Below are 26,262 nucleotides of genomic sequence, written 5' to 3' on the forward strand. Positions count from 1 at the left end.
GTGGAGAGAGATGTTTCCGCGTAGATCCTAAGGTCAATTCGGAACCCTCAACTCACCACCCGGCAACTTCCAGTCCAGGTGCCAGGGATCCATGATCAAAGTCCCAGCCCATCATTCCCATACTAGAGGGTAGGGAGTTGTCGCATGGAACTAGATTTACTTTTACATCACAAAGAAGAAAGAATTGGTTAGAACTGAATATATTTTCTGTAGGCCAACAGCCAGTATTGGACAGAACCAAAATCAGAACAGCCATTGTCAGCGCGATTTTCCCTCCGCTGATCGGCATAAAGCCATATTCAGGTATCTGAAGAAGAAAGAAATCATATGACCCAATATTTGAAACACAGCACGCCATGCGATATGATAAACCAAAGGGAATCAGCGAACAAGAAAAGCAACAATCTACTGAGGCACCGGACCGGCCGCAATGACCTCCTTGGTAGCTTGGTCGGCGTACTTGGCGAAGTTCTCGTTGAAGAGCGTGGCCAGCTTGTTGACCTCGTCCTTGAAGTTCGTCGTCGCGGTCCAGCTATTTCTGGGGTTGAGGAGCTCCGAGGGAACACCGGGGCAGGACTTGGGCACGTGCAGGTTGAACACCTCGTAGGTCTCGTACTCGACCTCGTTGAGGGAGCCGTTGTGGATGGCGTCCAAGATGGCGCGGGTGTACTTGAGAGGGCAACGCTTGCCACCAGTGGTGGCGCCAGCGCCAACCCAACCGGTGTTGAGGAGCCAGGCGTTGGCCTTGTGCTGCGAGATCTTCTCCGCGAGCATAGTAGCGTAACGCATGGGGTGAAGAGCAAGGAAGGGCTGAGCGAAGCAGGAAGAGAAAGTGGCCTGGGGCTCGGTCACACCATCCTCAGTACCGGCCATCTTGGAAGTGTAACCGGAGATGAAGTGGAACATGGTCTGCTCAGTGGTGAGCTTGGAGATCGGAGGAAGAACACCACGAGCGTCGCAAGTGAGGAGGATGATGTTCGAAGGGTGCTTCTCGGACAAGCAGGGGATCTTGGCGTTCTCAATGTACTCAATAGGGTACGCGCAGCGAGTGTTCTCAGTGAGGGTGCAGTCATCGTAGTCGACAACACGGGAGATGGGGTCGAAGACAACGTTCTCGAGGACGGATCCGAAGCGGATAGCGTTAAAGATATCGGGCTCCTTCTCGGCGGAGAGGCCAATGCACTTGGCGTAGCAACCACCCTCGATGTTGAAGACACCACGGTCAGTCCAGCAGTGCTCGTCGTCACCGATCAAAGCACGCTTGGGATCGGCAGACAAAGTGGTCTTTCCGGTTCCGGACAGACCGAAGAAGACGGTAACATCACCGTTCTCGCCCTCGTTGGCAGAGGAGTGGAGAGTAAGGACGTTGTGCTTGACGGGCATCTCGTAGAAGAGAACAGTGAAGACACCCTTCTTCATCTCACCGGCGTACTCGGTACCGAGAATGACCATCTCCTTCTCGGCAAAGTTGATGGCAACGGAAGTAGCAGAAGTCATACCCTCAGTGAAGCGGTTGGCGGGGAAAGAGCCGGCGTTGTAGATGACATAGTCGGGGTGGAAGTGCTTCAGCTCCTCTTGCGAGGGACGGATGAGCATGTTGCGCATGAAGAGAGCATGGTAGGCGCGAGCGCAGACGACACGGACGCTGATGCGGTATCTCTCGTCCCAGCCAGCAAAACCATCGATAACATAGATGCGGTTACGGGTGTTAAGGTAGTCGACAGCACGCTCACGGTTGATACGCCAAACCTAGGGACGCAAGTTAGCTTGACTTGAAGATACACGGATGACGTCACCGGTGTGACTTAATCTGCTCCAATGGCGCAAACGCAAGCGCAGACAGAAATGAAAACCATTGTTGCACAGCAGTCGAAAGATCGAAAATGCCTCAGACCATAACATGATTTGAGGCATTTTGCTAATCTTCCGGGGGCTACCGTGGCACTGCGGCCATGATCTCTGCCCTAAAGCTTGGCTTGTTCCCGCAGCCAGCCGACATGCAGGGGGGGGGGGAGGCAATGCGCGATTATACGCCAGTCCAGAACTTACATCAGGAGTCATGGGCTTGTTGACAGGTCCCCACCAGATCTCATTCTCAGACGATTCCTCCTTGACGATACGCTTGTCGGAGGGGGAACGGCCAGTCTTGGCACCGGAGTATGCAGTCAAGGCACCGCTGGAGGTGATGGCAGTACCAGTCTCGTAGACCAGAGCATCTTCGTAAAGAGCAGGAACAGCAGGGTTGGCGATCTGTTCCAGTTAGTTGGCGCTATGATTCATAGGTGAGGCGCAAGGAATCGTACAATAGCAACGCGGTCATAGTCAATGTGGGCGTGCTCGTGGAGTTCCTCCTCGAGCTCAGTGTGACCCTTGCCCGGCCTGGATAGTCATTCAAGTTAGAGCGACCTTTTGTCGACAACATTCAGAAAGTTATGAGGTCATATAGGTCCTTGCCATGTCCCAACCGAGACAACAGTAGACCATCGCAAGACCAAATCAAGGGGAAGAAGGAAGGAAAGACATACTGAACACCACCAGGGTGCAGCGCAGTGCGGTTAACAGAAGCAGCAACCATGTTTCTTAGTGAAGTAGAATGATAATTATTGTTTCGTTGCTTTGCAACTTGCTGTTGAAAGAAATCTGTGTAGAGAGGACCAGGATCGACGGGGGAAACGGGGGGTATATGAATGTTTCCAGCTGGGGCCATGATGGCAGCGAATTCAGGTCGCAACGAGGTTTGGATCTTTGGAGTAATGAGCCTTCTCCACAGTTCCACGGAAGATGTCGGGGCTAAGGACCGGGCTGAAGGCTGAAGCGGTTGTTGGTTATCGTGGAAAGTCGAAACAGTCGAAACAGAGGCAGAATTGCCTCTCGGGGTAGTCCGACTTGTTCCGAGATCTGAGATGTGGGCACGAAGTGGTTCCGGGTGCTCTGCGCGGATGCACCAACTAAAAGTGAGGGAATAACAGCAGGATCGGGAACAAGAAATGAGAATTCAGGCGTTATCAACCGATAGTGCGTTAATGTCTCAATCTAGGCCAACACGGAGGAGGGGGAGAATGGGAGGGGCTGAGTTGATTGTAGCTAGAGAAGTAAAAATAAGAAAAAGGTACGGAGTACTACTAGCCGTACTCTCTCTACACAGTACTAGTTATCGGTGTGACAGGCTCGAGATATCAAAGCCGTCCCTTCTGCAAACGAGGTATTTAACAAGCCCCCTGCATTTTCTATTACGAAACCGACAGTCAGTCCTACGAACTGAAAGCAATTATTCCCAGCTTTCTCCCACGGAAGCACAGAGTCAGTTTTCTCTCTTGACCATCAACTGACAGTTAATGCGGGAAGTGATGACGTTGAATGAACTCAAGAATAGCCAACCATCCGGCGAGGATTTTAGAGGCGATTAACCTACAGGACATGGGTAAACGATCCATGATGGAAATTGCGGGGGAAGGAAGCCCTCCCTTTTCTCGGCATGGGCTTCTAAGCCTCTCCCAGATCAACGCAGACTATTCCCGACTGGGTAGCAAGAGAAGCGCCCGGCCTGGCAGAAAAAATTCATTTAGAAAATGTCCGTCCTCGGCGCGACGGAGCACTTCCGTATTCACTAACGAAAAAAAGGTGGGGAGGCCCCGTTTGGCTTATGTAATAGTCTGACCGCCCGGAGGCTGCAACCACCACAAATTGCCCCAATTGCCCAAATTACAGGCCCAGACCCAGGAGTCTTTCCGAGTGACGAAATCCCCGGGACAGAGATTCGGGTGTTGCTCCATGGCTCTAGTCTGTTTTCGGTCAAGTGAGAGTCAGCTGCCTTCCGAAGCCCTTCCCGGTCCGGCCAATGAAACAAGTCCACTTCTCCGGATTGACAATCCAACGTCACCATCATGAAATGCGGTGGGCAGAAGATATTGCCGTGCTTTTTTTTTGACTCCAAGTTTTCGGGATGTGCAGGCTGAGGTGAGGGCCATTTTTGGAATGACACGAGAAAAGAAGAGGGAAGATCAAGCAAAAGATCAGAAAGCACCCATTCTTGAGGCACTTGCTCGTCATACCGCGTTCATTGCGCGTAAGCCACCCCCCGTCTTTGCTACGAGTACTCATATGTAAATCGCTCATGTTAAGATCACGCACACCCCCAATTGAGGCATTAATTTGTGTCTACAACCCCCTACTGATGCACACTAAACTAAAGAGATTTCCCCCGTCGAACGTACACCCAAAAGCAAGTACTGAACAAGAAAAACAACGCACTTGACAGGTCCATCCCAAAAGTCTTTGATCCCGACTTTCCACGAGGATAGCCGACTGTTACCACAGCATAGAGTAAACCACTCCCTGGGGGGCGCAGCACATCAAGCCCACGCAGGGGTCAGGCGCGCCTTTTTCTGCACGTCCCCTCGGATCGAAGGCTTTGGCATCAGAAAAGCCGCCTGAGTATGATGAGGAGAAGTGTAACTGCCGTAAACACTTTTCCGGACCAGAGCACTGATAGAGGTGTAGTTGCTACGTTTGGGCAGGCAGGCAGGCAGGCATAGCCGGTCGGAAAGGAAGGTCGGGTCTTCAAATCTGTACCCCGCATCCGACCAGAAAACACGGGCCAGTTCCCCGGATGTTCTCGTCCTTTTTTTTCGCCTGGCGACCTTTTTTTCCCGGTTTCCACCTGTTCTGTCCTGGACGCCTGGTGGGTGGCGGCTTTTCCGGTTAGGAAACTTGTCCAAGAACGGAAGTCATTCAACGATGACGACAGAAACATCATTCTTTAACATTCACATTGTATACGACGGTCCTTCATGTTCCTCCCACGAGAGATACACCTACCTACCCAACAATCAACTACAGACGAAAATGAGTAATGCACCACCACGTATTCCCATCCGTGTCCCTGCATACAATATCCTCCTTAGCTTAAAAAAAAAACAAAAAAAAAAAAAGTCTCGACCCCCCAGGCGCGTGGCAATCAAAATCCCCCATCACGCGCGTCAACCGCTACTCTGTACGAAACCAATTGATCATCCGGGTTAAACCAACCCGAATCAACAAAGCATTGTCTGCCAAGCAAGAACCCACGACAGCTGAGAAAGTCAGCAGGAGAGCTTCAAGCGGTACGCTTAACTGGATAAACAAAAGTTCCATTTTCCCTCAAGCCAAGGCGAGGCTATTCCCGAAAACAACAATCATCCACGTGCTCGTGATTTCCCCGACCTCCCCGAGGCAATCCTTCCCCCAGTCAGCGGGATGTGGGGACAAAATTCCCCCTTTCCCCCCCCCCCCTCGGCCGGAAGTTTTAGGAAAGGGAAGAATGCGCCGGCGGACTGCATGCAGTACCGAGTGAACATCTCGGTAACGAACGGCTTCTAGCGGTGTGTACATACAGTACCTGGACAAACGACTACTGCTACTACTATTGTCGCTTTCCTTGTGGATTCAGACATGTAGTTCAACTATATGATTAACCATCTATGACGAACCTCCTGAGACACAAGGAGTCTACAGATTCGTCACGCTAACTGAACTTACTTACGTAGCTGAGTCACAACTCACCACAGTCCTTCCCCAGGGGAGCTCTAGACTCTGGAAGTCGGGAGCCTAGTGGAGCTTTGCCGAGTTTTGTGGAGATAGAAGATATATTTTTGGCATGTCTTGGTTGGCTCTATTCCGGGGGAGAGTCTAGACTGAAGAACTTTCTCATCGGTTGTGATCGCCTGACCTTGAAGATAGATCTCTGGGGGCGACTTGAGGCTTGCAGAAAATGGACACGCGATGAAGCCTCGCATATCGTGAGCCCGTATCATGCCTCGAGCACAGTCGCCTCAGGTTCAGACCCCATCCTTCTCGTTCCGCCTACGATGCAGAACACACTGCGAATTAGTGGCGTAATGTCATGACTGAAGCTGTGGTCTACATTAGATACAAGTTCACATAGATGGTGGTTAGAAATTACCAGAAATATGTTTGCGTATATGAGGAGAAGGGCTCTTTATGCAACCTTGTGATGAACAAAACCTCAATATGCTATCATCAAGCATCCCGCGCTTGAGATGCCATGATCTGCTGCTAAATGAATATCTCAATGACCCACAAACCCTGGGGGCCCTCCGAGTTGAGATTGTAGATGTTAGCAGTCCCATCGTCCTTACAGCAGTCGCCAGCTGGCAACCATCCACCGCAATGGTCCAAGAGACTGAGTCTTAATACCTTGATCACCAGACAGCTCCGATAGCCAGCTCAGCTACCTAGGGATTGTAGGCCTTCTTGATCGAAGTATGCCGAACACATGAGGGGCATACTTCGCGCCAAGGACCGATTTACAATCTCCAGGCACCTGCATGACTATGTGAGTGCATGGTCGCAGATTCAGCATGCAGCCACGAGATAGCTCCCCACTTATCTCTTTGTAATCGGCCATGGTCTGCAATGTAGACATCAACTTGCCCACGTAAGGAGCACATGTTCATCCTGGTATTCGTATGAAGAGACCCCCACATCTGGTGCCCCTGCTTGCCGAACTCATCGTCTCCAATAGGGGCCGGATTCGACGAGGTGGTTGTGACCATTGAGCTTGGAACGGCCAGGTGAAGCCCCCTGTAGCGTCGATACTGCCAAATGCATGCGATCTCGAAAAGCCCCCGGCCTGGAGTAAATTCTGAATCAAGCGGAGGTAGTGAGATCGCCAACCCAAGGCACCCGACTCTCCGATGAGAGATGTAGATATATATCTAGACGCGACCTTGATTGGGGTTGGAGTGAGGGGCTCCCGATTGAGGTTTCATTCTGCGCATACCCAGGCGCAGAGCTCCTGTGCAGTAATACAGTCAGAGGGCTTTATATGATATCGACAAGTAGTTGGGGAGGGTGGTGGTGCTATATGCAGTGATATTGGTGAGAATCACTATGAGTCCGACCTTATCAGCACCACAGCCAATCACAACGGCGGGAAAGCGGGTACATCAGCCTGGATCACGCGGCGGGGTAAACAAACGACAGCTCAAGGCTGAAGGCTGTTTATTCCTGTTCTCACAATTTTCACCACCTCAAGTCGCTTCGCTTTGCATCTCTCATCTTCGCGACTATTGATCTTCCTTCACCTCAAGGTACGCTGCCCCAATATCCCCATCTTGTGTGTAACCAGACCCCACCAGGTCAACTCACACATCCAACCACAGCCCCTCACCGACTCCAAACAGAAACAAATCTTGCAAAAATGGGCCACAACTCCTGCCCTTCTTGCGGTGCTACCATCGCTGGCGAAGTGAAGACCTGCGGCTCTTGCGGAAAGGTATGGCATACATCTCGTCTGGTCTTTTGTTCAACCTCTTATTCATGCCACTAGACCTGCCCTGTCTGAAGTCGTCCTCCTGGCTTCGCGGGGTTGTTTTCAAATCGCCTCGAGATCGCAGATCACAATCTCAGTATTAAGTCAGCGGCGAATGGTCGATGGTCTGGACATAATATGGACTGATATGTATTGAGCTGGCATGGCACGATGAATGCATGAATGAAATGAATGAACGAATGCGCGTCTCTCGTTCCATCTCCTTTCTTCGTCCATATCGAGTAGGACAGAACACCCTTTCAGACAATAGCCCGAACGGTGGCTGAGCCTCCTGCTCGGTGGCTAAATAAGGGGATATCCAAATGCTCATTGCTCCCATTGAGCGGACTATCCTCGCTTAGTCGAGTCATCGTTCCTGATTCTTTCCGTACTTGGCCATTTTGCCCGCCAGTGTCGCTGTCAGACGGCCGCGAGAAGCGGTTGTTGACAATCATCGAATGCCGCTGAGGATCAACTGAGCAATTATTGGGGAGGGCTTCATTATCTGAGAGCAGAGCAACCGCCACCGGATGGTCACGGATCTTGCACACGCCGAAAAACTTGTAGAGCGCATCAAGCGCAGGTACCGACAGTCCATGGACAACGATGGAGAACAGCACCAACCAGTAGACAACTGCGCAGACTGCGGTTAGGTGCGAATTAATTCCAAATAATAATGATCTGTAGTCTTACCTGGTGTCATAGCGGCGGTCAGATTGTTAATCTCAGTGTCACTTTCGCCTGGGGAGGGAAAGAGGCGGCGAGCATACTCCACATATGCTATAGCACCGATACCTGCCAAGTAGCATGAGCCTGAGAACGAACGTCATCCTGGGGGCGAGCGCTGCTTACCGATCGGTCCGAAGTAGCCCAAAAACAACGCTTCTTTCCAATCACTGCAGACCTTGGGCATGAACTTGTATCCTGTGATAATGGCGGGAATGCGACGGAAGATAAGGATTAGAAAGCCTAGTCCAAGCAAGCGCCAGATGGAGATCCCAGTGTCATGGGGTCTATGAAACTGGTCCCATGGCATGACTGCACCAAGATACATGAAAGCTGCAGTGTTCAGCAAAGTCTCGATTGTCGAGTTGAAAGAATCATGCCGGGCCTGCATCTCAGCCTGGTAAAGGCCATCCCAGTTGAGCACACTCCCAGCTATGAAGCAGGCAAGTGTTTCATCGGATCCAAAACAGCCGCACGTCCCAACAATGAGCATGCCAATTGCCACAGGGACCAGAGTAAAGCTTTCATTATCGATCCATCTTCGCTTGGATGCGCCCTTGACTAGCTTCTGGCAAGTGAAGCCGACAAAGGCGCCGTAGGAGGCACCCAGGAAAATCATGTACAGGACTCCCTCCACGGCCCAATGTTTCAACGCAGGGCCGACTCCTCCACCAAAGCGCCCTGCGCTCGTTGCGCCGAGTGAATCGGGGATGCCTCGCTCCAGATCGAAGTCCTCCAGGCTAGCGGTGTTTTCAGGCGCTTCTGCGTAACGCAACAAGGAAAGCGCAAGCAGCAGAAATGGAAAACCGAAGCCATCATTTGCCCCTGCCTCGGCCGAAATAAACTCTCGAAGTGGTCGACGAACATAGTTGTCTGCAAAGGGACCTTTTGCAATAGCTTGAGATAGAACAGGATCTGTGCAAGTCACGCAAGCGCTTATAATAAGAGCTGAAAGCTACACACGAGACGGTCAGCACAGTCTTATAAGTTGATGAGTTGTTGAAGTTCCAGCGAACGTACAAAGGATATACTGGGAATCGCAAGCAAGATACATGCAGATGTTGCAAACCATGCTATAGTCATGAGGGGAAGAAGACATATAGCCAGTTCGCAGAGACGCTGTCTTATGTATCTCTTGGGCAATTGATATCCAGCTTTTACCAATTGTATGCCAATCACTAGGCGTGTCAGGTTCTGCTATTATCAGTATTGACCTATTAGTAGCTTATCAGAGTGGAATTTACAAACGCGATGTCACTGCGGTAATCGTCATCCCCTCCTCCCCACTGAGATATGTTCAGGAACCTAGCGCCGATCGGCCCTAGCGAGACACCAATTAAAAAGGCAGGCACTAGTTGAGAATCAGTATCAGGTTAAATCAGTGCGAATCTTGGGTTCATACAGGCTTCCCCGAGGTACCACCTCTGCTTGATTCTGAGCGAAACATATCCGAAAATGAGAATATAAAACGCTTTACCATAGTAAGTTGTTGCGCTTTGTATATGAGTTGGTCCCGGCGCTTCTCACCTATAACAGAGACGACGATATTGAAGTTGCTGAGGTCAAGAATTGGATGCAGCATGGCGCCCGTGCCTTGAGAAGCACCTTTATAGTTCGACCAGCAACAGAGAGTGTCTGACGAAAAGAATGAGCTTCTTGCTGAGATTTTGGCGTAAGCGGATCTCAATATTCAAGCAACTGAAATAGCATGTGCATCAGGAGGTATTTGTATAAGGAGGCGCCACAATTCAACTAGAATCTGATGAGCGGCGCGGAAGCTCCTAGGGCAAACATCCCACACAGCACCACATTGAGATCAGCTGCCCTTTGATATCCCTGTAAAAGAATCGAGGGGCACTGTGTGTTATCTCTCACACTTAGATTGGTGCGATTGCTGTGGGCCGCCATACGCCTCCCTTGCAGGAAGCAATGCTGCTGCAAAGCTTGGCCGCGCTCGCTCGCCATAATCGGCGTATCTCTTTCTAAGGTACGTAGGTGGTCATGCCAGTCTTTATCAAGAAGCCGTAAGCGTGCATGCCAGCATGTTTAGACTCTCGGGTTGTTATGCGGATATCCCAGGGATTGCTTGTTCGTGACGGGCTATCGATTTAGCACAATCAGGAAACGGACGACAGCAGAAAGTCAGATCTTCTTAATGGGACAGGTCTGTGCCAAGCCGGCAGGTGGCGTAAACCTCTGTAAATCTGACTGTTTGGTTTGCCATTTGAGTGCATAGAAATGGCCCAAATCGGGGGTGTCACATTTCAGTTCCAGTAAGGAACACAGGGCGAAACAAGGAGTCAAGGGAGAATCTAAACCAGATTGCGTAAGTGTGCCTGCACTGAGAATGACAGTTTGCGTCTCAGGTCCATGTCTTACTGATTGACAAATAACGAACTTAGGACAACTTGATGATGACAACAAGGCCTTGCGATAGCTGGACATGCTTTGGAGATATTGTTTTGGCGTCCAATATATCACTCTTCTTGACCAATAGTCCACTTGTACGTTGAGCATCGCCTTTTAAAGAGCCTTGACTGACTCTCGTCTGGGTTAGTGTCATCAAAAGACATAGAATGTCTGGATAAGACACCCCGTGGTCGTCCTGGCGCAGATCCCGATAAAAGCCACTCAGGTTTCTGACAGATTGCACATCTAGCATCCAGGCTCCAGCCAAAGCGACGCCTGCCGGGAGTCTCGTGCAAATTCAGCCAAAGTCGGGTTTGACATGGTCGATGATAAGAAGATGGTTTCGAGACCCAAGTCAGGAGTCACTGGCTGCAAGTAGCCGCAACCCCGCGAGCACCTTGCGGACTGCAACTCTGGACCACAGCGGTATTTTCACCATATTTGGTGAGCCAAGAACAAGTCAAGATATTTATAGTATATACACATTGAATAGGAAATGACAACATGTACACGATCTCTTTTCGATCGCAGAATCGCAGAATCGCAGAATCAGAGGACTCTTGTGGCTTCATCGTTCAAAGCTTCATTTGACCGCAAGAACGGGGAATAAATCTTAGGCTACACATATGGCAATAACAGAAGCCTGCGTTGCAGGGCAGAATCTCAACTGGGAATATTCCAGTGCATAAACCCAGGCTTTCCTATGTTCGAAGATGAATAATAAATCTCCCTGGCTTCACGCCTTTACTCAGCATGCGTTTTCGGTGACAAGTAAACTTGGAAGAAGGAATACGATTCGGTGATTGAGCGGCTAACCTCAAAATCCACGCTTACTTGAAGCCTTTGCATGGAGAGAACTTAGCATCCGTTGTCTAAGCAGTCTTTCGCCACTGCGACCAGACACCAATCAAACTGCTGACCGTTCCTGCAATACCAACGAGACCATCATCAAGTGCAGCAAGACCAAGAGCAGACACAGGAACAGTCAAGTCGCACAGGTCGGAGATCAGCTGAATACGAGCTGTGGAGCGTTCCCTAGACAAAGATGTTAGCGTTCAGTTAAAAACCCGACCAGACAGTCTCGTTACGGATTCGCATACTTCTCAAGCTTCTTCGCCTCCACAACACCCTCACCCTCCTTAAGATCAAGGGTCTTCGCCTTCTCCCTCAACCGGAAGAGGGTATACAAACTAGCAACCGCGCTGCACGCCAGTCCTGCCATCCACGAGCGATAGGCCGAGTCCTGCAGTCGTTTCACGAAAGCAAGTTTGCGCACACCAATCGCGTCCACAACCGTGATGGTATCAAGAGACAAGTACCCAGCATAGCCAAGCTGCCGACCAACCGCAAGGTAGCGAAGTACTGGGTCGATCGGGTTCTTGTTGTCGGAGGCCAGCGCGGCAGCCTTCAAGTGTTCAACAAACTTTCCGATTCTGAGGATCTTACGCGTGGTTCCGAACTGCTTTTTGATAGCATTATAGGGATCGATGGCAGACTGCGGGCGGTTGGTGCGGTACAAGTACCAGGCATAGAAACGAGAGAAATATTGCAGGGTGCGGAGAATCTTATCGCGACCAACTATGATTCAAGGAAAAATGATTAGATTGAGAAAGAAGAACAGACACGCGCGAGACCAGGGTAGCAGGAATGCTCAAGTCAACAGACGATGGGAAAGCGAGGTCGGGAACTTGCGGCCCCAATTCCGAGCTTCACGCGATAGAAACATGTCGGAGCACTGTACAATGGATGCATCTCACATACCAGTTGTCGCAACAAAGCGCAAATAATGCGCTACAGCAGGGTGATAGACCAGGGCGTCAGCAACCATTTTCAAGATGGGGATCTCTGTGCGTTGGGATTAAGAAGAGGATGTCGGCCGATAGCGGGAGATGGATTCCGGGAGCTGTCAGCTCGTGGAGAGATAAGCGGTATGTGAAAGAGGACAGGCCAGCTGATGGATGAGGGACGGAGGATATGAAGATCGGTGTTACACGTCACACGGAGAAGCAACGAGTAGACGGGGAAGAGGGGAGAGGGGAGAGGACTAGAATAAGTTCTGGGGAAGAAGCGATGGGGGAGAGAGGGTGGGATGAATGATGGATGCTGGGGTCGGTAAATGACCGGGGATCGACGGGCGGGAGAGAAGGAAGGGTTCGTCTTGTGCTCTGCCCGCCCACTCAACAAACCTCGGTTGCTCGGCGTTTCTGATAGCAAACGGGAGTAGACCAATATTTGACCACCAACTACCGTCATGTGTGCTCTGGTCACGAGACTCTTTGTCGGCTTCTCATTTCACATCATTATTCTTGCCCTCAAAGGCCATAACGGCATGACTCTGTAATATCCACAGCTCTCTGGGGTGGCTTTTGTTGTACAGCATAATTTATGACTACCACCCAGCTATGGGCCAGACCTCACCTGAATGGCCTAACGAAGTATAAGAGCTCGTCCGGTTGCCATTGTTTAATTCTTAGTGATTCAGCAATCCGTTATATACTACATGGAGAACATGATGATCATTAGGTTTGTGTCCATAAATACATGAATCATTGATCTGAGCGATGTTGTTGCGGTGACCGCAGCAAATATCATCTACCATTTCGCGCTTCTGGGCATCGTTCGCTCAATTTGTTGCTTGGGGTTCGCTCTCTGAGTTTTTTAGGGTGTGGATCGGCTCGCTGCATTCGTCGCTTGGGCTCATCAAGACTAAATGTCGCAAAGGGCGTCAAATGGGCTGCAAATATTGTGCAAGCATGGGAATGGATGGCGCTCAGTGGGCAAGGTTTTTGCTGGGTGATAGTGCGCCCACCATACGCGTTGACAGGTCAGTGCAGGGTCAAAAATTTAGCTTACTGCTCCTCAGGCCTCTCATGGATCCCCATCAGGCTTGTGTCATATCCATGAGACTCGAGATAAGCACGGAATTTAGCATCTTCTTCGGTGATTGTGTCCTAGCGAAAGCGAAATGAGGTTAGCACAAGAATCCAACCCAGTATTATCAAAATAAAAGTGACCCAGCAGTGATCACATACCTGGCCAATCTGTGGCAAAAGGAAGTATGCCAACGCCGCGCTGAAGATACACAGGGAGCTCGAGACGAAGAACGGATCCTGCCCGCTGCGGACTGGGTTTGGGGCGTTTTTCTGTATGATTGGAATCACATAAGTGCCCACAAAAGCACCGATCTTTCCGAAAGCAGCAGCGATGGCATAGAATTGACCTCTGACCGCGGTTGCGCTGCTTTTCGCACAGCAAAGGCCGATGTTATCACCGGGACCGAATTCTCCAAGGCTGGAAAAGATTCTAGTGGGCCACGTCAGTGGGTGTACAGAACCTCTAGTAGTCCAATTGCCTTACCCGAAGACCACGACAAACGCCGCCACATTCTTTGGGGTCGAAAGATACTCATAGCAGCCGGACATGATGAATCCAACGATACCCTGGAAAAGTACGCCAATAGCCAAAGTGTTGCGGGGCCCAATCCAGTCACTGGACAGACTACCAAGAAAGGATCCTGGAATGTAGAATGTGTAGGTCAAAGTAGTCCAACCGAAGCTCTTCCAAAGGGGAGCACTATCCCCTAGAATAATGGCTAACCAGTCTGAGGAGTATATGCTGAATGAATAGGAAGAGAAGTCATACAGGAACCAGATGAGGGAGAGCACAGCCTTGCTGCGGTTAGCCATACACCTTTTACCTCATAGAAAGAAGAAGGGAACTAACCAAACGCTTCCAGTAGAACCTGTCCAGGAATTAGTCAACGCGTATGTGGCTTGCGGTGATTGGTGAAAGGCCGCTGGAGAGGAGATATGGGAGAATATGATAGAATGATAAAAGTTGTACTCACTTCACAATTAGCCATAAAGGGAAAGTGTGCATGCGCTCTCGGTCGAACTCTTCAGGCTCTTCAAGCTTCAATCGCAAATACATCAAACTAAGAGGGGGAATTACACCCAATCCCAACCCAACACGCCACACTGCGCGTAGGTGATCCTCGGTGAAAATCAAAACCAATATCATGGAAACCAATGCAGAAATGACATATGCAAAGTCAATCTGAAAATTGGTAAACATGACAAACCATCGATTGCGATGACCTTGCTTCAATTCCCCGGTGTTCTCGGCGCAGGCCACACTTCCTGCTGGATATTCCCCACCGATTCCTATTCCCAAGAAGAAACGGTAGGCTGTCAATGCGGCAAACAGGCCATAGTGACTGTTGTTATAGCCATATGCACCAGCACATAAAGCAGCGAAGATGAACAGAATGATAGTGGATATCATCAACGACCATTTACGTGACCAATGATCACTTGTGTATCCAAATATCAGCATGCCAACCACTGTTCCCGCAAAAGTGATTGATGAAACGTTCTGGCTTGCGGGCGAGTTGGCATATTCAGTCGGATAAAGTCTCTTGAGTATGGTATTGACAGGTCCGATTATCTGAAGACGTGGTCAGCAAAGTCAATTCGAGCATTAAGTCGATGGAGGCAAAGAACCATGCATCAGAGTCAAGAATCCACATACACCATTGAGATATCCATCGGAAAAAAGCCCAGCACCACAGGCAATGGTGGGCCAACTGCGCTCCCAACGACTCTTGCCTTCCGGATTCGCATCCAAGGGCACCTCACGAGAGCCTGAGACTGCATCGACCGGTGCCTGGACATCTGCCTTGATATCCGTCTTCGACTCTACGGTTCCTTTCTCTTTGTCGTCTGACATTTTGTTGTTGTTGCAGGAAAACGGTCACGTACAGAAAGGGAAGTTTGAAGTAAGCAAGGGGCAGTTGAGGGCGTGGTGCAACTATCCGTTGAAGAACAAGTCGATGCAAGGAGGGAAAGTGAGCACGTGCAAGTTCGAAAGGTCGATACTATAGTATAGAGGCACCTTCGAGTTGGGTAAAAAACAAGATAGCAAGGACGGATGCGAAGACAAGAAGGTGTGAGAAAAAGGCAAAGGGAGGGGGGGAAAACTTTCTACAGGCGGGGGAATCAAAAGAGACGCTCGTGATGAGGGCACATCAAGGCCACAGAGATCCGGATTCCTACCAGATCCATGCTATTCCAGTGCCACCATCCATCCAGGTTGCTCGAACATTTAGCGAAATCGCCAGGATGTACTCCGAATGGCCCCTCCTCCTTAGCGGGCCTTAGCGCATGATTACCGCGGGTTAAGCGGTGGAAGAGTGGGGTTGCACTTCAAGCTTCCCTTCAACTTCCCCGTCTTCAGCCGCCCAACTGAACCAAAATGGAAAGTCGAAGACGCTCCACCTGCGTCTTGTCGAATCCTATCGAATCGCATGTTGTATTCGAGGATTCCGGTGGTCCATCGTTGAGTACTAGCTAGGTTCTATAGCCTGTTTCCCATGTGATTGTACTGTACTTATAGGGCCTCCCTCACCGGCTCACCTGCCTCAGGTACAACTAGCGTTAGTTCAGCTGCGAAAGCCTGCGATTATGCAAGTATATTGGCAAGAAGACCAACCACAAATTGGTGGCTGCAATAAGCTACAAGCACCGGTAAGCCTATATGAGCTGCACTAGTAGATTAGTAGAACATCAGTTTGGATGTAGTAGCTTAAGAGCTGGGATTGAGGCTACAGAGTCGTTTGAATGACTCTTCTATTCTTCTCGATGTAGGCTTGAAATCAAAGATCGAGATTAATGATCAGTAAGACTAGGTGTGTACGAGAGATATTCTTCACCAAGGCCCTGGATCATATATATATCGCGTACTGCAGACCCCAATGCTGGACAACACCTAGTATCTGCCATGGCCAGTAATTAGGATCTTGGGACTCATGAAGATGCAGTGGTGAACAAATAGCACCAATAGCACGAGAATAATCAAGAGCCACAAAAAAAACCATGGACCGTTCAATACGGGTACCATTGACTACTAGCTGGGGTTAAGCTCACTGTTCATACTCTTTATCGATACTGTGGTATTGTACCGTGATTTGAGCCCCATTTTCTTATTCGCTTTGCAAGGAAAAGAGAAAGTGATTCGAGGTCAATTGTCAATCTCATATAGCTTTCTGAGCCCTGTAAGACTTCAAAAGTCAATGATCGCCAGTATTTTACATACCAAGCATCGAATGAGAGCATGTCTATTGGAATTAGTCAAAGTACTGTACATGGTAGTAATTCACCCAGAATTCGATTTCTCCGGAATGCCGTAGGAATGAGGGTGGAGAGTCTGTGTCGGCACCGGAACAATATTTTCTCCAGCTGAGCTCGGGTCAGCTACGGTCCATCGGTGATGTATCCGCCTTCGTTCATCATCCTGTCAACAGATACCTTGGACAACGAACATTCAGCCTCTTCAATCTAGCTCTCTCAACAATCTAATACCACCCTAAATTATCTCCGGTTGCTTGCTCATATCTTTACCGCCAACATGGGGTCCGATCCGCAGTACATAAAGTACCCCGATCTCGTTCTCGCCCAACATGTCTTCAACATCTCCAACCCAGCTTGCCCCCAAACGGTGCGACAGACATCACTAAAGAAAATTCAAGATGCCATCACAGAGCGAAAAATGGCCCCATTCTACCGCCATCTTGCTCATCCCGTTGAAGGTATCCTGAATCACTCTGGCGAGGGAGTTGCGCAGCACCCAGCCAAGTCCGCGATTACGTCGAACCTGCTTGCCTCCCGGAAGTCATCCCAGAAAATCGACTTCCCATGGGACGAATCCCTGTACCAGTCGTTGGTTGAAGATAACCGGAAAGAGCTGGAGGGTTACCAGAAAGAGGAGGATGAGGCAGAAGAAGCAGCTGGAGAGACCGAGGTGCTCGCCGCACGGGGTAAACGTGCTGAATTCTGGGCACGGGTGGGAGATAAGGTGTGTTACTCAAGCTCCAGGGTCGTCATTATCATCTCCAAGTCACAAGGCTGATGCAAAAGCATTTAGGACAAAGCTATCGAGTCTCATGAAACCCTCCTCGAGAAAACGACATTCCTCGGTACCAAGATTGATTTGATGCTCGCTATGATCCGCATCGGCCTCTTCTTCGGAGATGCCTTGTCTGTTAAGAAGAACATCGAAAGAGCTAACACCCTCATTGAGAGCGGTGGTGACTGGGATCGGCGGAATCGTTTGAAGGCATACAAGGGTCTACACCTACTCACCATCCGTTCCTACAACGAAGCTGCGCCTCTTCTGCTTGACAGTCTGTCCACTTTCACCAGCTATGAACTCTGCAGTTACTCCGCTTTAGTCATTTACTCGGTCTTGGCTGGCTCTCATTCACTGAAACGAGTCGACTTCAAGGCTAAGGTTGTGGACGCACCCGAGATCAAGGCTATCCTTGGATCTGGTGAAGATCGATTGGCCGCTCTGACCGGTGAGACATCAGCCGGGCCCGGCGCTCAAGATGAAGAGATGAAGGACGCTACAGTTTCGCGGGTCACCCCGGGTACCGCCACGACCGCAGTCAACCTGACTGCCTTGGGCGGCGGCTCTGGTGTCCAAGCGGAGGCGGAAACCCCTGTCGACTTCACGCCTCTTGCTCACCTGGTTGACAGTCTTTACACCGGCAACTACCGATCCTTCTTCGTGTCTCTGGCGGCGGTGGAAGACAACTTCCTTACTCAGGATCGTTACCTCTACGAACACCGCGCCTGGTTTGTGAGGGAGATGAGACTGCGCGCATACCAACAGCTTCTTCAAAGCTATCGCGTTGTTGGGCTGAACAGCATGGCGAGCGACTTCGGTGTGACGGTAGACTTCTTGGATCGGTAAGTATCTTATCTATTGTGCTCGGGTAAGCAGCACTAACCCGCGATCGCAGGGATCTTGCCAAGTTCATCGCCAGCAACCGCATCGCATGCACCATTGACCGGGTCAATGGTATCATTGAAACGAACCGACCGGATGACAAGAACAAGCAGTACGCGGATGTGGTCAAGCACGGTGATGCTCTGATCACGAAGCTGCAGAAGTACGGCCAGGCCGTGCGTTTGAGGGGTAGTGAACGCAGCTAAATCGTAGATATGGCCTTGTCGATCGCCATGTGGTTCATGATTATGTAGATGAGAGGTTCCAGTGATTTATCTATATCATATCCTTTACCAACTTGACCAACTTGACCATCCAGCCATGTTAGAGCCAAAACAAGCGAGGCTGGTGTATCATAATTCTAATGACGCGAGAGAAAATGACCTCGAACCTTGATCGGCAAACCGTTGTTGAGCGGCGGCCGGAGACAGTGGTGAGATTTTGCTCGTAGTTGTACAGTACAGTCAATAAATAGTCCATGTGGCTTTCAAAGGTCCATATGGTAGGTTGTAAGAGATGGCTTGTGGGTGGTACTGGTATCCACCACGACTGTGTCGGCAGTACTGGGCGAATTGCCTAACCATCCATCCATCTCTCTAAGCTCGAACAGGGACCAGAAGGGACCGGCCCTAATGTGTCCAGGGGCGGATCTGAGACAAGTTGACGAGATTGCTTCTCGAAGGGAGAAATGGCAACTCGATTATGAGAGCATACATGCAGTTCTCTTTCTGCCCTATCCTGTTCTTGTCTCGGGAAATTTGCCGACGGTCGGGAAGCTCCGGCGCAAGTGTGGGATGATGAGTTGCCATGGAATTAATTCTTGACCAGGGATTCGCTGTTGGTCGGTGGAACATGAGGGAGCGAGGGTGCCCCTGATGTCACAAGCGTGACACTAATGTCTAGTACCTGGGGTATTGTATTTGTCCTCTTACACTTCTCCTCTTCCACCAAAAACCACCGGTAGATCAGACCTTTCAACCACTCTTCATCACATCTCAATGTTTTGGATTCCCTATCTGATTATTCCTATCAGAGAGTGGAGACCAAGAGAGCTAAGATAAGGCAGCTGACTCATCTAATCATGGAGTCCGAGACTCTCACCGCCCAGGGGGATTTCCCGCGTTTTTTTTCTTGCTTGGGGTCTTGAATCCCGAGTTATTGTTGTGATTCACAGTCAATCGTCAGTCACCGCAGTGCAGGCTATTGCATCTTCTTCTAGTCCTAGACTAGGCCCCCCAGACTCTTCTCTTTGGCCCCTTACGAGTCCACCCGAACGGTTGGTGGAGAGGTGCCTACACAGTCCCATTGGCTGAATTCGGTGTTGAATCGAGCAAATTGAGATCCGATCATGAGCTGGCAATTTAAACTTGCCTCGCACCTGCGGGCAACTCCGCTGCGATGCTCAGTTTCCCGGCCGAGTAGTGGTGCATGGCTGTCGTGCCATCAACAGGCCCCGCGCCTTTTCTCCTCGCGGGTAAGCCTAGCCGCGGGAATCCCCAGAGTCTCCCCGGGTGAGTCGATTTCTCTTGGTCTTTTATGTGCCCGTTATTGGTGGTCATGCCCGCGGTCCCTATTATTGGACATGTTCGGCGGTGACCACTGACTACCCTGCGCGATATACCGTACCTAACCCCTCACACGCCCTCCCATCCCTCCCCGATCGATCTTCGGGTCTTGTCAGTCGCCCACGTCTCGCGCATCCCGTGACATCTATGACTCGGTAGTGCATGCACTGGGGTTGTCTCTTCTCCCGCCCCGGATACAAATGGGTGACAGTTTCATCCCTGGCGGATGAATCCCTTTGTCACGATCTTGCCCAACTCTCAACCCATCATTGCTAATCACCCTACCTTACATTACAGACTCGACCATGCAGACTCAAACGACATTGGCGCATACCACCAGACGCACTCTGACCGCCGTCTCCTCCCGTCGTTTGACCTTGGACAACATTAACCCCCACGTCAAGGCTGCCAAATATGCCGTTCGCGGTGAGATTGCTACCAAGGCAGAGGAATTCCGCGTGAGATTGGCTCAGGGGGATAAGTCATTGCCGTTCGACAGCGTTATCTTCGCCAACATCGGTAACCCGCAACAGCTTGACCAGAAGCCCATCACCTTCTTCCGTCAAGTCCTGAGTCTTCTTGAGAATCCCGTGTTGCTGGAAAACCCGGAACTTCTCCGAACCAATTTTGGATACCCACAGGATGTTATTGACCGGGCTAAGGTCTTGCTCGCGGATGTTCAGAGCGTTGGTGCCTACAGTCACAGCCAAGGTGCACCGGTCATTCGGGACAGTGTGGCCAAGTTCATCGAGCAGCGTGATGGATTTCCTGCTAACCCCCAGGATCTCTACTTGACCGCTGGTGCTTCATCGGGTGTGAGCACGATCCTCAACATTATCTGTGATGGACCCGCCGCCGGAGTCCTCGTCCCCATCCCTCAATACCCCCTGTACACGGCGACTCTGTCTCTGCTGGATGCGCGGTGTGTACCTTACCTCCTCGATGAGCAGAAGGCTTGGGGTACCGACGTGAATGCGATCAAGGAGAACCTGTCAAAGGCCAAGGCCGCTGGCACTGATGTTCGTGCTATCGTTGTTATCAACCCCGGTAACCCCACCGGTGCTTCTCTCAGTGCCGAAGACATCAAGAGCGTTCTCGACGTTGCAGCTGAGGAGAGACTAGTGGTCATTGCCGACGAGGTATACCAGACCAATGTTTTCACTGGCGAATTCATCTCCTTCAAGAAGAGACTCCGTCAGCTGCAGCAGGAGGTGCCCGGCAAGTACGACAACGTGGAGCTGGTCTCCCTGCACAGTGTCTCTAAGGGCATGGTTGGCGAGTGCGGTCATCGCGGTGGCTACTTTGAGCTCGTGGGTTTCGACCCCGAGGTCGCTGCCCAGATCTACAAGTATGTCAGCATCATGCTATGCCCGCCTGTCATTGGTCAGTGCCTGGTCGAGTTGATGGTGAACCCTCCCACGGAGGGAGAGCCTAGCTACGAGCTGTACCAGAAGGAATACAATGGCATCAAGGATGGACTGAGAAGCCGTGCTATGGCCCTCTACGAAGCCTTCCAGAAGATGGAGGGCGTCGAGTGTCAAGAACCCCAGGTAAGCCCCGGCCCATATTCCCGCAGATCACGAAACCCTTCTAACTTATCTATAGGGTGCCATGTACCTTTTCCCCACTATCAACCTCCCACCTAAGGCCATCGAGGCTGCCGCTGCAGAGAAGCGGGCTGCAGACGAGTTTTACTGCCTGCAGCTCCTCGATGCCACCGGTATCTGTGTGGTTCCAGGTTCCGGGTTCGGACAGAAGGAGAACACTCTGCACTTCCGCACGACATTCTTGGCTCCTGGAACGGACTGGGCCCAGCGGATTGTGAAGTTCCACTCCGAGTTCATGGCCAAGTATAAATAAGCCGATAAACGTACGCTATAACGATAATTAGACTATACCACATTTCTCCACTCGGAGGCTTTTAAATTGCACATACTGTTTGGAAAATTCTTCTGCCGTTCCATTGTTGCTTCTAAGATCTTGTTTGCTACTATACGCACTTTAATTTTGCATTGTATGTCTGATTAGCTCTGATGGGCTGGTGTGTGCTTGCTGGTAGTCCCATAGACGGACGGCGGGCGATCTGTGCATTTCCCCTTTTGGTTATCATTCGATAGCCTCGGCTGATAAGCACGTGATCCACGATAACACAGCACAGCAACGAAGGCGGAAGGACCAGATGATGTCAAACATTCGATTTAGTCATCCTTCTTTCGGTGCCCCTCAACACACTGTCGCTTCCCCATTCGTGAAATGATTACCAGCAGATCGGGTTTGTGCACTTAGACAAATGTATTGAAAGGAAATAATAAGAACCTGCTCGTGTCTGAACATCCGCAAACATGGCAGACCAAAGCGACAGCCCTTTACAGGTAATTTTACCGCGGAGATGCATATCCACTCGTGAACTCCACGTTCTTCGTTTGTGGTTACCGACAAATTTATAGCTAATAACTGACTGGTTGCTCAGGAGCTTGAAAAGGCATACTGCCCTCCCTTGGACCCAGCTCTACTCACGGCGGTTGCATCGGATTTTGATCTAATGGATCAAACACAAGTGGAACAACTTCGTGGGATACTAGACGCACTTAGACTGTCCGCTTGGGAGCAGGAGGATCTGCCGTTTGATCCCTCTGGGACCAGCGGATTGAGTCCTGATAGTAACGGCTTTGACATGGATGGGGCGTGCCAGCGCTCGCCATCGCACACCGATACGATGCCCTCGCGCGAGACCGATCTTACCAGCTTGACTTCTGGCATGTCTGGTTTCAATCTTGACGACCCCAGCGCTAATGGGCGAAAGAATCATGTGTCGTATATTGTTCGTTCGGATGGAACGCTTTCGCTTCACGGCGCGACCGATGAGGACAAAATCGCCTATCTGTCGGAGATGTTCCGGTCCACAGATCGCTTTACCATAAAGCACACACTACAGAAGGCCGGTGGTGATGTCGATCGCGCCATGGACGAGCTATTAAACTATGTCTTCTTTGATGAGCAGATCCCTGATGAGGATGGCATCACAGTCGCAGTTCCAAAGGGCGTGGATGGGTTTCAGGGTGCCGAAGCTGTCAGAAAAAAAGGTCGCAGGCGTAAACCGAAGGGGAAGGCCCTTGCACGGGACCAATACGCTCGGGCCTCGAATTGCGGCGAACCTCTGTCAACGAGTTCCACCACCTCAAATATATGGGCAACTGCGGAGAAGGAGGTCGAGTTCATATACTCGCTTACATCGGCGGTCCTCCCCAAGGAAAGGATCCGGTCGGCATACCATGCCAACGGGGCGTCGTTGCCAACCACGATACAGGCACTGGCGAAAACATATGCTCCTGGATCCAAGGATTGCCTCAAGACTGATGAGCTGCTGGCTGCCCAGGTGTCTGAACTAACACAACAGTTCCCTATGATTACATCTGATACATCTGCGGGACTACTCATCATTACACGGCAAATACCCTCTGCAGCCAAAGAGCTAGCTGATGTCATGCTGACCGTTCCTGAGACGTCACTGGCCCCCTTGTCTGAACTGATCAAGATCACATCAACCCTTCCTCCCCTGGATGACGAGGATGAAGTGGCTGAACCCCGAAACCCCGGACCGCGCTTCGCCCATAATCTGGAAAACGTGAAAAGTGCAGCACACGTTCATTTTTCGGCGGGAGCGGAGGCATTTTCGAAGGCGTCAACGGCATATAGACGTGGAAAGTCTGATCGATTGATGGGAGGGGCTGCTGCGTACTATTCCTCTGTTGGCCGAGACCATTTGGAATTGGCGAAGCGCAATGCCGCGGCTGCAGCGGACGCTCTCGTCGACCGACAATCTACATCGAACAGGCTTGACCTCCACGGGGTGTCTGTGCAGGATGCCGTCCGCATCAGCCGCGAACGAGTCTCCGCTTGGTGGGAATCGTTGGGTGACACCAAGCTCATGGGAGGATCGAGCTATGAGAGGGCTCAGGGAGGCTTCCACATCGTCACCGGAAAGGGCCGTCACAGCCACGATGGCACATCCCGCCTAGGTCCGGCCGTTGGCAAGATGCTGGTTCGAGACGGATGGAGGGTGGAAGTAGGCGAGGGCTCTCTTACGGTCGTTGGATTCATGAAACAACGTTGATAGATTCTTGTCTGGGGCTGCAGTGTTTTGGTTCTTGCGAAGATACCCTGGGGTTGCTCATCTATTGGCGCTTGGATCTATCTACCGCACGGAAGGCGTTATGGGAGAAATTTCAGGTGTTTCGACTTAGAATCTGGGTTAGATGAAGATATAAGTTTGAGATAGAACATACGACAGTCTGACAATCGCCTGTATTATAAAATGCGATTATACAAGAGTACCGCGATCGTTTTATGAGTATGTCATATTGATCGTTTACTCCACAGTGCGGATGACGTAAAAGCTGCGACAAATTGGAGACGGCGGCGAACATCGGCTTAAGAGATCGATAAGATGGATTAGACCTCACGTCTTCTTCTTCCACCTTCCCCATACATTCGTTCTTGTTCTTGTTAAAGACTTAAACGACGAAGAAAGAGAAGAACAAAACATCCATTGACTCGTTTTCTCACATTGCATCATTCCCCCATCTCCTGATGCGATTCCAGCGCTTGGCCACATTTCTCCGCACCTTCAATCTACCCCTCCGCTCCCATCCTCCACCTTCATCTTCTTCCTCTTTCCGATTATTTCCCTTCCCCATCTCTAGCCCGCGAACCCTCCAAGCCGCCCCCGCAATTCCCTTCCTCAGCTCCTTCTTCACAACCAGTAGCAAATCCGAAAACAGCGGCAGCATGTCCTACCCCGATCAGCGCAGTGACGACGCATGGCGCGCCGTCCTCAGCCCAGGTAATCATTCAACTGCCTGTCCTCCCCCCAGTGTCCCCTACCTAAACATTTCTCTCTTCTGCCCCTCCTCAAAACAATACTGACCTTTTTTTTTTTTGTGCAACAAGAACAATTCCGCATCCTTCGCGAAAAGGGCACCGAACGGCCCGGCACGGGCGAATACGACCAGCACTTCGCGGCGCAAGGGATCTACCACTGCGCGGGGTGCGATGCGCCCCTCTACAAGGCGACCCACAAGTTCAAGTCCGGGTGCGGATGGCCTGCGTACTTTGATTCCCTGCCGGGGGCCGTGACGAGACATACCGACAGTTCGTTTGGGATGCAGCGCACGGAGATCGTGTGCAGCAACTGCGGCGGGCATCTGGGCCATGTGTTCAAGGGCGAGGGGTATCCGACGCCCACGGATGAGAGGCATTGTGTGAACAGTGTGAGTTTGAGGTTCGCGGAGGATCAAGAGGGAAAATAACTACATCATCGTGGGGAGGTGTTGAAGGGGGGGGGTCGGGGTTGAGGGAGTTTTGGTGAGAGCTTTGGCTGTCTGGGGGCATTGGTTTGGGAATGTCCTAGGCGATGATGAAAATCTTTCTTTTGGGATATTCTGACACTATTACAGTTGTATTGTATGATGATGAAATTATTGCAATATATCGCAATCATGTACAACCTGATTCGGCTTGTGTACTGTATAGCCCAACGACTCGGAGGGGTTCCATCCACCCTTTACCAGGCTAGACTACCGGCTGCTCCGGCGAGACCACAGTAGTAGGACAATTCATCCCCCCCGATGTGTTGACCCTCGGACTTGCAGTAGTAGAGCAGGCTTTGGTCGTTTTCGAGCGTGCAGTCCGGGCACTGGTCCCATTGCTTGCTGCCGGTATTACGGTTTTTGTAATATGTGCAGGCCTTCTCTGTGGCGGCTTTGTTGAATACTTTCTATGGTTTGTTCATTCCGGGTCAGAAGATTCAGAAGTTTCTAGTTGGAGGAGATGGTGATGCTCGACTTACCACATCCTGGCCGGGAGAGTCGTAGCAAAGCCCCGTGTAGTGGAGGTCGGCCGCGGCTCTTGTCGGCAATTAGTTAGGAGTGTTGGGAAGGCTAAGAGGGAACTGGCTGGTCTTACCCTGTGGCCATGATAGCCACGATCAGAGCCATAAATTGCTTCATTGTTCCGTTGGTTGGTGCAAATTGGTAAGAAGATAGCTTGAGTATGGAAGGCAGAGACTGATAGATATTAGGTGATTTCTGCGTTGCGCCCTGCCATTGTCGTATAGGAGAATAGGACGTGCTTCAATATATGGTTATTCTGTCGCCTGCCACAATCCTAGCAATCACTGAAGATCGTCACAGTTCGCATCCAACGATCCTCTGCCGTGGTCGAATTTTCCGATGTTCTTCCGCAGATTGAGTTGCGACCACTCGTTAGAGCACATTTCTCGATGTCGGGATTACTTGCCAAGGTCCTTCTATCTATCGACGATGATGATCACAATATCCTTGAAAATGTTCTTGTGACAGCTGATGGGGAGAGTCGGACTCGTTCTTCCTCGCTGATAGATCAAGTCTCACCTTCCTGCCGCCTAATCTGGGGCTGAGGACTATGTATAAACATGGATCTCCT

General features: G+C 50.8%; 10 protein-coding genes across 10 annotated transcripts; 5 read left to right on the top strand and 5 right to left on the bottom strand.

The window, feature by feature from the left end:
• Nucleotides 1-185: 185 nt before the first annotated feature.
• acuF (phosphoenolpyruvate carboxykinase PCK1) lies at nucleotides 186-2,812 on the bottom strand. Its single transcript, XM_025644396.1, has 4 exons — nucleotides 2,526-2,812; nucleotides 2,304-2,379; nucleotides 2,050-2,250; nucleotides 186-1,749 (listed from the first exon to the last, which is right to left on the bottom strand). The coding sequence occupies exons 1-4, from the start codon at nucleotides 2,705-2,707 to the stop codon at nucleotides 406-408; spliced, it is 1,803 nt and encodes a 600-aa protein (XP_025508278.1). The 5' UTR covers nucleotides 2,708-2,812; the 3' UTR covers nucleotides 186-405.
• Nucleotides 2,813-7,243: 4,431 nt separating this feature from the next.
• Nucleotides 7,244-9,743, bottom strand: BO66DRAFT_453570 (putative plasma membrane antiporter). Its single transcript, XM_025651999.1, has 7 exons — nucleotides 9,566-9,743; nucleotides 9,441-9,509; nucleotides 9,283-9,389; nucleotides 9,059-9,232; nucleotides 8,165-8,993; nucleotides 8,006-8,107; nucleotides 7,244-7,946 (listed from the first exon to the last, which is right to left on the bottom strand). Exons 1-7 carry the CDS (start codon nucleotides 9,618-9,620, stop codon nucleotides 7,573-7,575), a joined length of 1,710 nt encoding a protein of 569 aa, XP_025508279.1. The 5' UTR covers nucleotides 9,621-9,743; the 3' UTR covers nucleotides 7,244-7,572.
• A 296-nt stretch (nucleotides 9,744-10,039) lies between these two features.
• BO66DRAFT_397717 (uncharacterized protein) lies at nucleotides 10,040-11,038 on the top strand (the record flags this gene model as incomplete). Its single annotated transcript, XM_025648615.1, has 6 exons — nucleotides 10,040-10,062; nucleotides 10,118-10,202; nucleotides 10,275-10,364; nucleotides 10,536-10,542; nucleotides 10,685-10,891; nucleotides 10,941-11,038. The coding sequence occupies 6 exons, from the start codon at nucleotides 10,040-10,042 to the stop codon at nucleotides 11,036-11,038; spliced, it is 510 nt and encodes a 169-aa protein (XP_025508280.1).
• Nucleotides 10,957-12,562, bottom strand: BO66DRAFT_387918 (PEX11 family protein). Its single transcript, XM_025646426.1, has 3 exons — nucleotides 12,209-12,562; nucleotides 11,548-12,025; nucleotides 10,957-11,482 (listed from the first exon to the last, which is right to left on the bottom strand). Exons 1-3 carry the CDS (start codon nucleotides 12,273-12,275, stop codon nucleotides 11,320-11,322), a joined length of 708 nt encoding a protein of 235 aa, XP_025508281.1. The 5' UTR covers nucleotides 12,276-12,562; the 3' UTR covers nucleotides 10,957-11,319.
• Nucleotides 12,563-12,982: 420 nt separating this feature from the next.
• Nucleotides 12,983-15,451, bottom strand: BO66DRAFT_387919 (putative MFS phospholipid transporter (Git1)). Its single transcript, XM_025646427.1, has 6 exons — nucleotides 14,978-15,451; nucleotides 14,295-14,893; nucleotides 14,171-14,189; nucleotides 13,805-14,115; nucleotides 13,480-13,750; nucleotides 12,983-13,398 (listed from the first exon to the last, which is right to left on the bottom strand). The coding sequence occupies exons 1-6, from the start codon at nucleotides 15,173-15,175 to the stop codon at nucleotides 13,297-13,299; spliced, it is 1,500 nt and encodes a 499-aa protein (XP_025508282.1). The 5' UTR covers nucleotides 15,176-15,451; the 3' UTR covers nucleotides 12,983-13,296.
• Nucleotides 15,452-16,745: 1,294 nt separating this feature from the next.
• BO66DRAFT_387920 (proteasome regulatory particle lid subunit RPN7) lies at nucleotides 16,746-18,604 on the top strand. The gene is made up of 3 exons (XM_025646428.1): nucleotides 16,746-17,299; nucleotides 17,369-18,195; nucleotides 18,249-18,604. The coding sequence occupies exons 1-3, from the start codon at nucleotides 16,853-16,855 to the stop codon at nucleotides 18,439-18,441; spliced, it is 1,467 nt and encodes a 488-aa protein (XP_025508283.1). The 5' UTR covers nucleotides 16,746-16,852; the 3' UTR covers nucleotides 18,442-18,604.
• Nucleotides 18,605-19,669: 1,065 nt separating this feature from the next.
• On the top strand, nucleotides 19,670-22,120 carry BO66DRAFT_387922 (putative alanine aminotransferase). The gene is made up of 2 exons (XM_025646429.1): nucleotides 19,670-21,350; nucleotides 21,406-22,120. Exons 1-2 carry the CDS (start codon nucleotides 20,106-20,108, stop codon nucleotides 21,658-21,660), a joined length of 1,500 nt encoding a protein of 499 aa, XP_025508284.1. The 5' UTR covers nucleotides 19,670-20,105; the 3' UTR covers nucleotides 21,661-22,120.
• BO66DRAFT_387923 (Smr domain protein) lies at nucleotides 22,008-24,105 on the top strand. The gene is made up of 2 exons (XM_025646430.1): nucleotides 22,008-22,172; nucleotides 22,271-24,105. Exons 1-2 carry the CDS (start codon nucleotides 22,143-22,145, stop codon nucleotides 23,912-23,914), a joined length of 1,674 nt encoding a protein of 557 aa, XP_025508285.1. The 5' UTR covers nucleotides 22,008-22,142; the 3' UTR covers nucleotides 23,915-24,105.
• Nucleotides 24,106-24,265: 160 nt separating this feature from the next.
• On the top strand, nucleotides 24,266-25,129 carry BO66DRAFT_340129 (peptide-methionine (R)-S-oxide reductase). The gene is made up of 2 exons (XM_025644397.1): nucleotides 24,266-24,643; nucleotides 24,751-25,129. Exons 1-2 carry the CDS (start codon nucleotides 24,391-24,393, stop codon nucleotides 25,107-25,109), a joined length of 612 nt encoding a protein of 203 aa, XP_025508286.1. The 5' UTR covers nucleotides 24,266-24,390; the 3' UTR covers nucleotides 25,110-25,129.
• A 234-nt stretch (nucleotides 25,130-25,363) lies between these two features.
• Nucleotides 25,364-25,717, bottom strand: BO66DRAFT_312740 (uncharacterized protein; the record flags this gene model as incomplete). Its single annotated transcript, XM_025643365.1, has 2 exons — nucleotides 25,364-25,576; nucleotides 25,649-25,717. Coding segments are annotated over 2 exons (282 nt in total), but the record flags the coding sequence as incomplete, so codon positions are not given.
• Between the last annotated feature and the right edge of the window lie 545 nt (nucleotides 25,718-26,262).

Source organism: Aspergillus aculeatinus (genome assembly GCF_003184765.1).
Source record: "Aspergillus aculeatinus CBS 121060 unplaced genomic scaffold BO66scaffold_3, whole genome shotgun sequence".
Lineage (NCBI taxonomy): Eukaryota > Fungi > Ascomycota > Eurotiomycetes > Eurotiales > Aspergillaceae > Aspergillus > Aspergillus aculeatinus.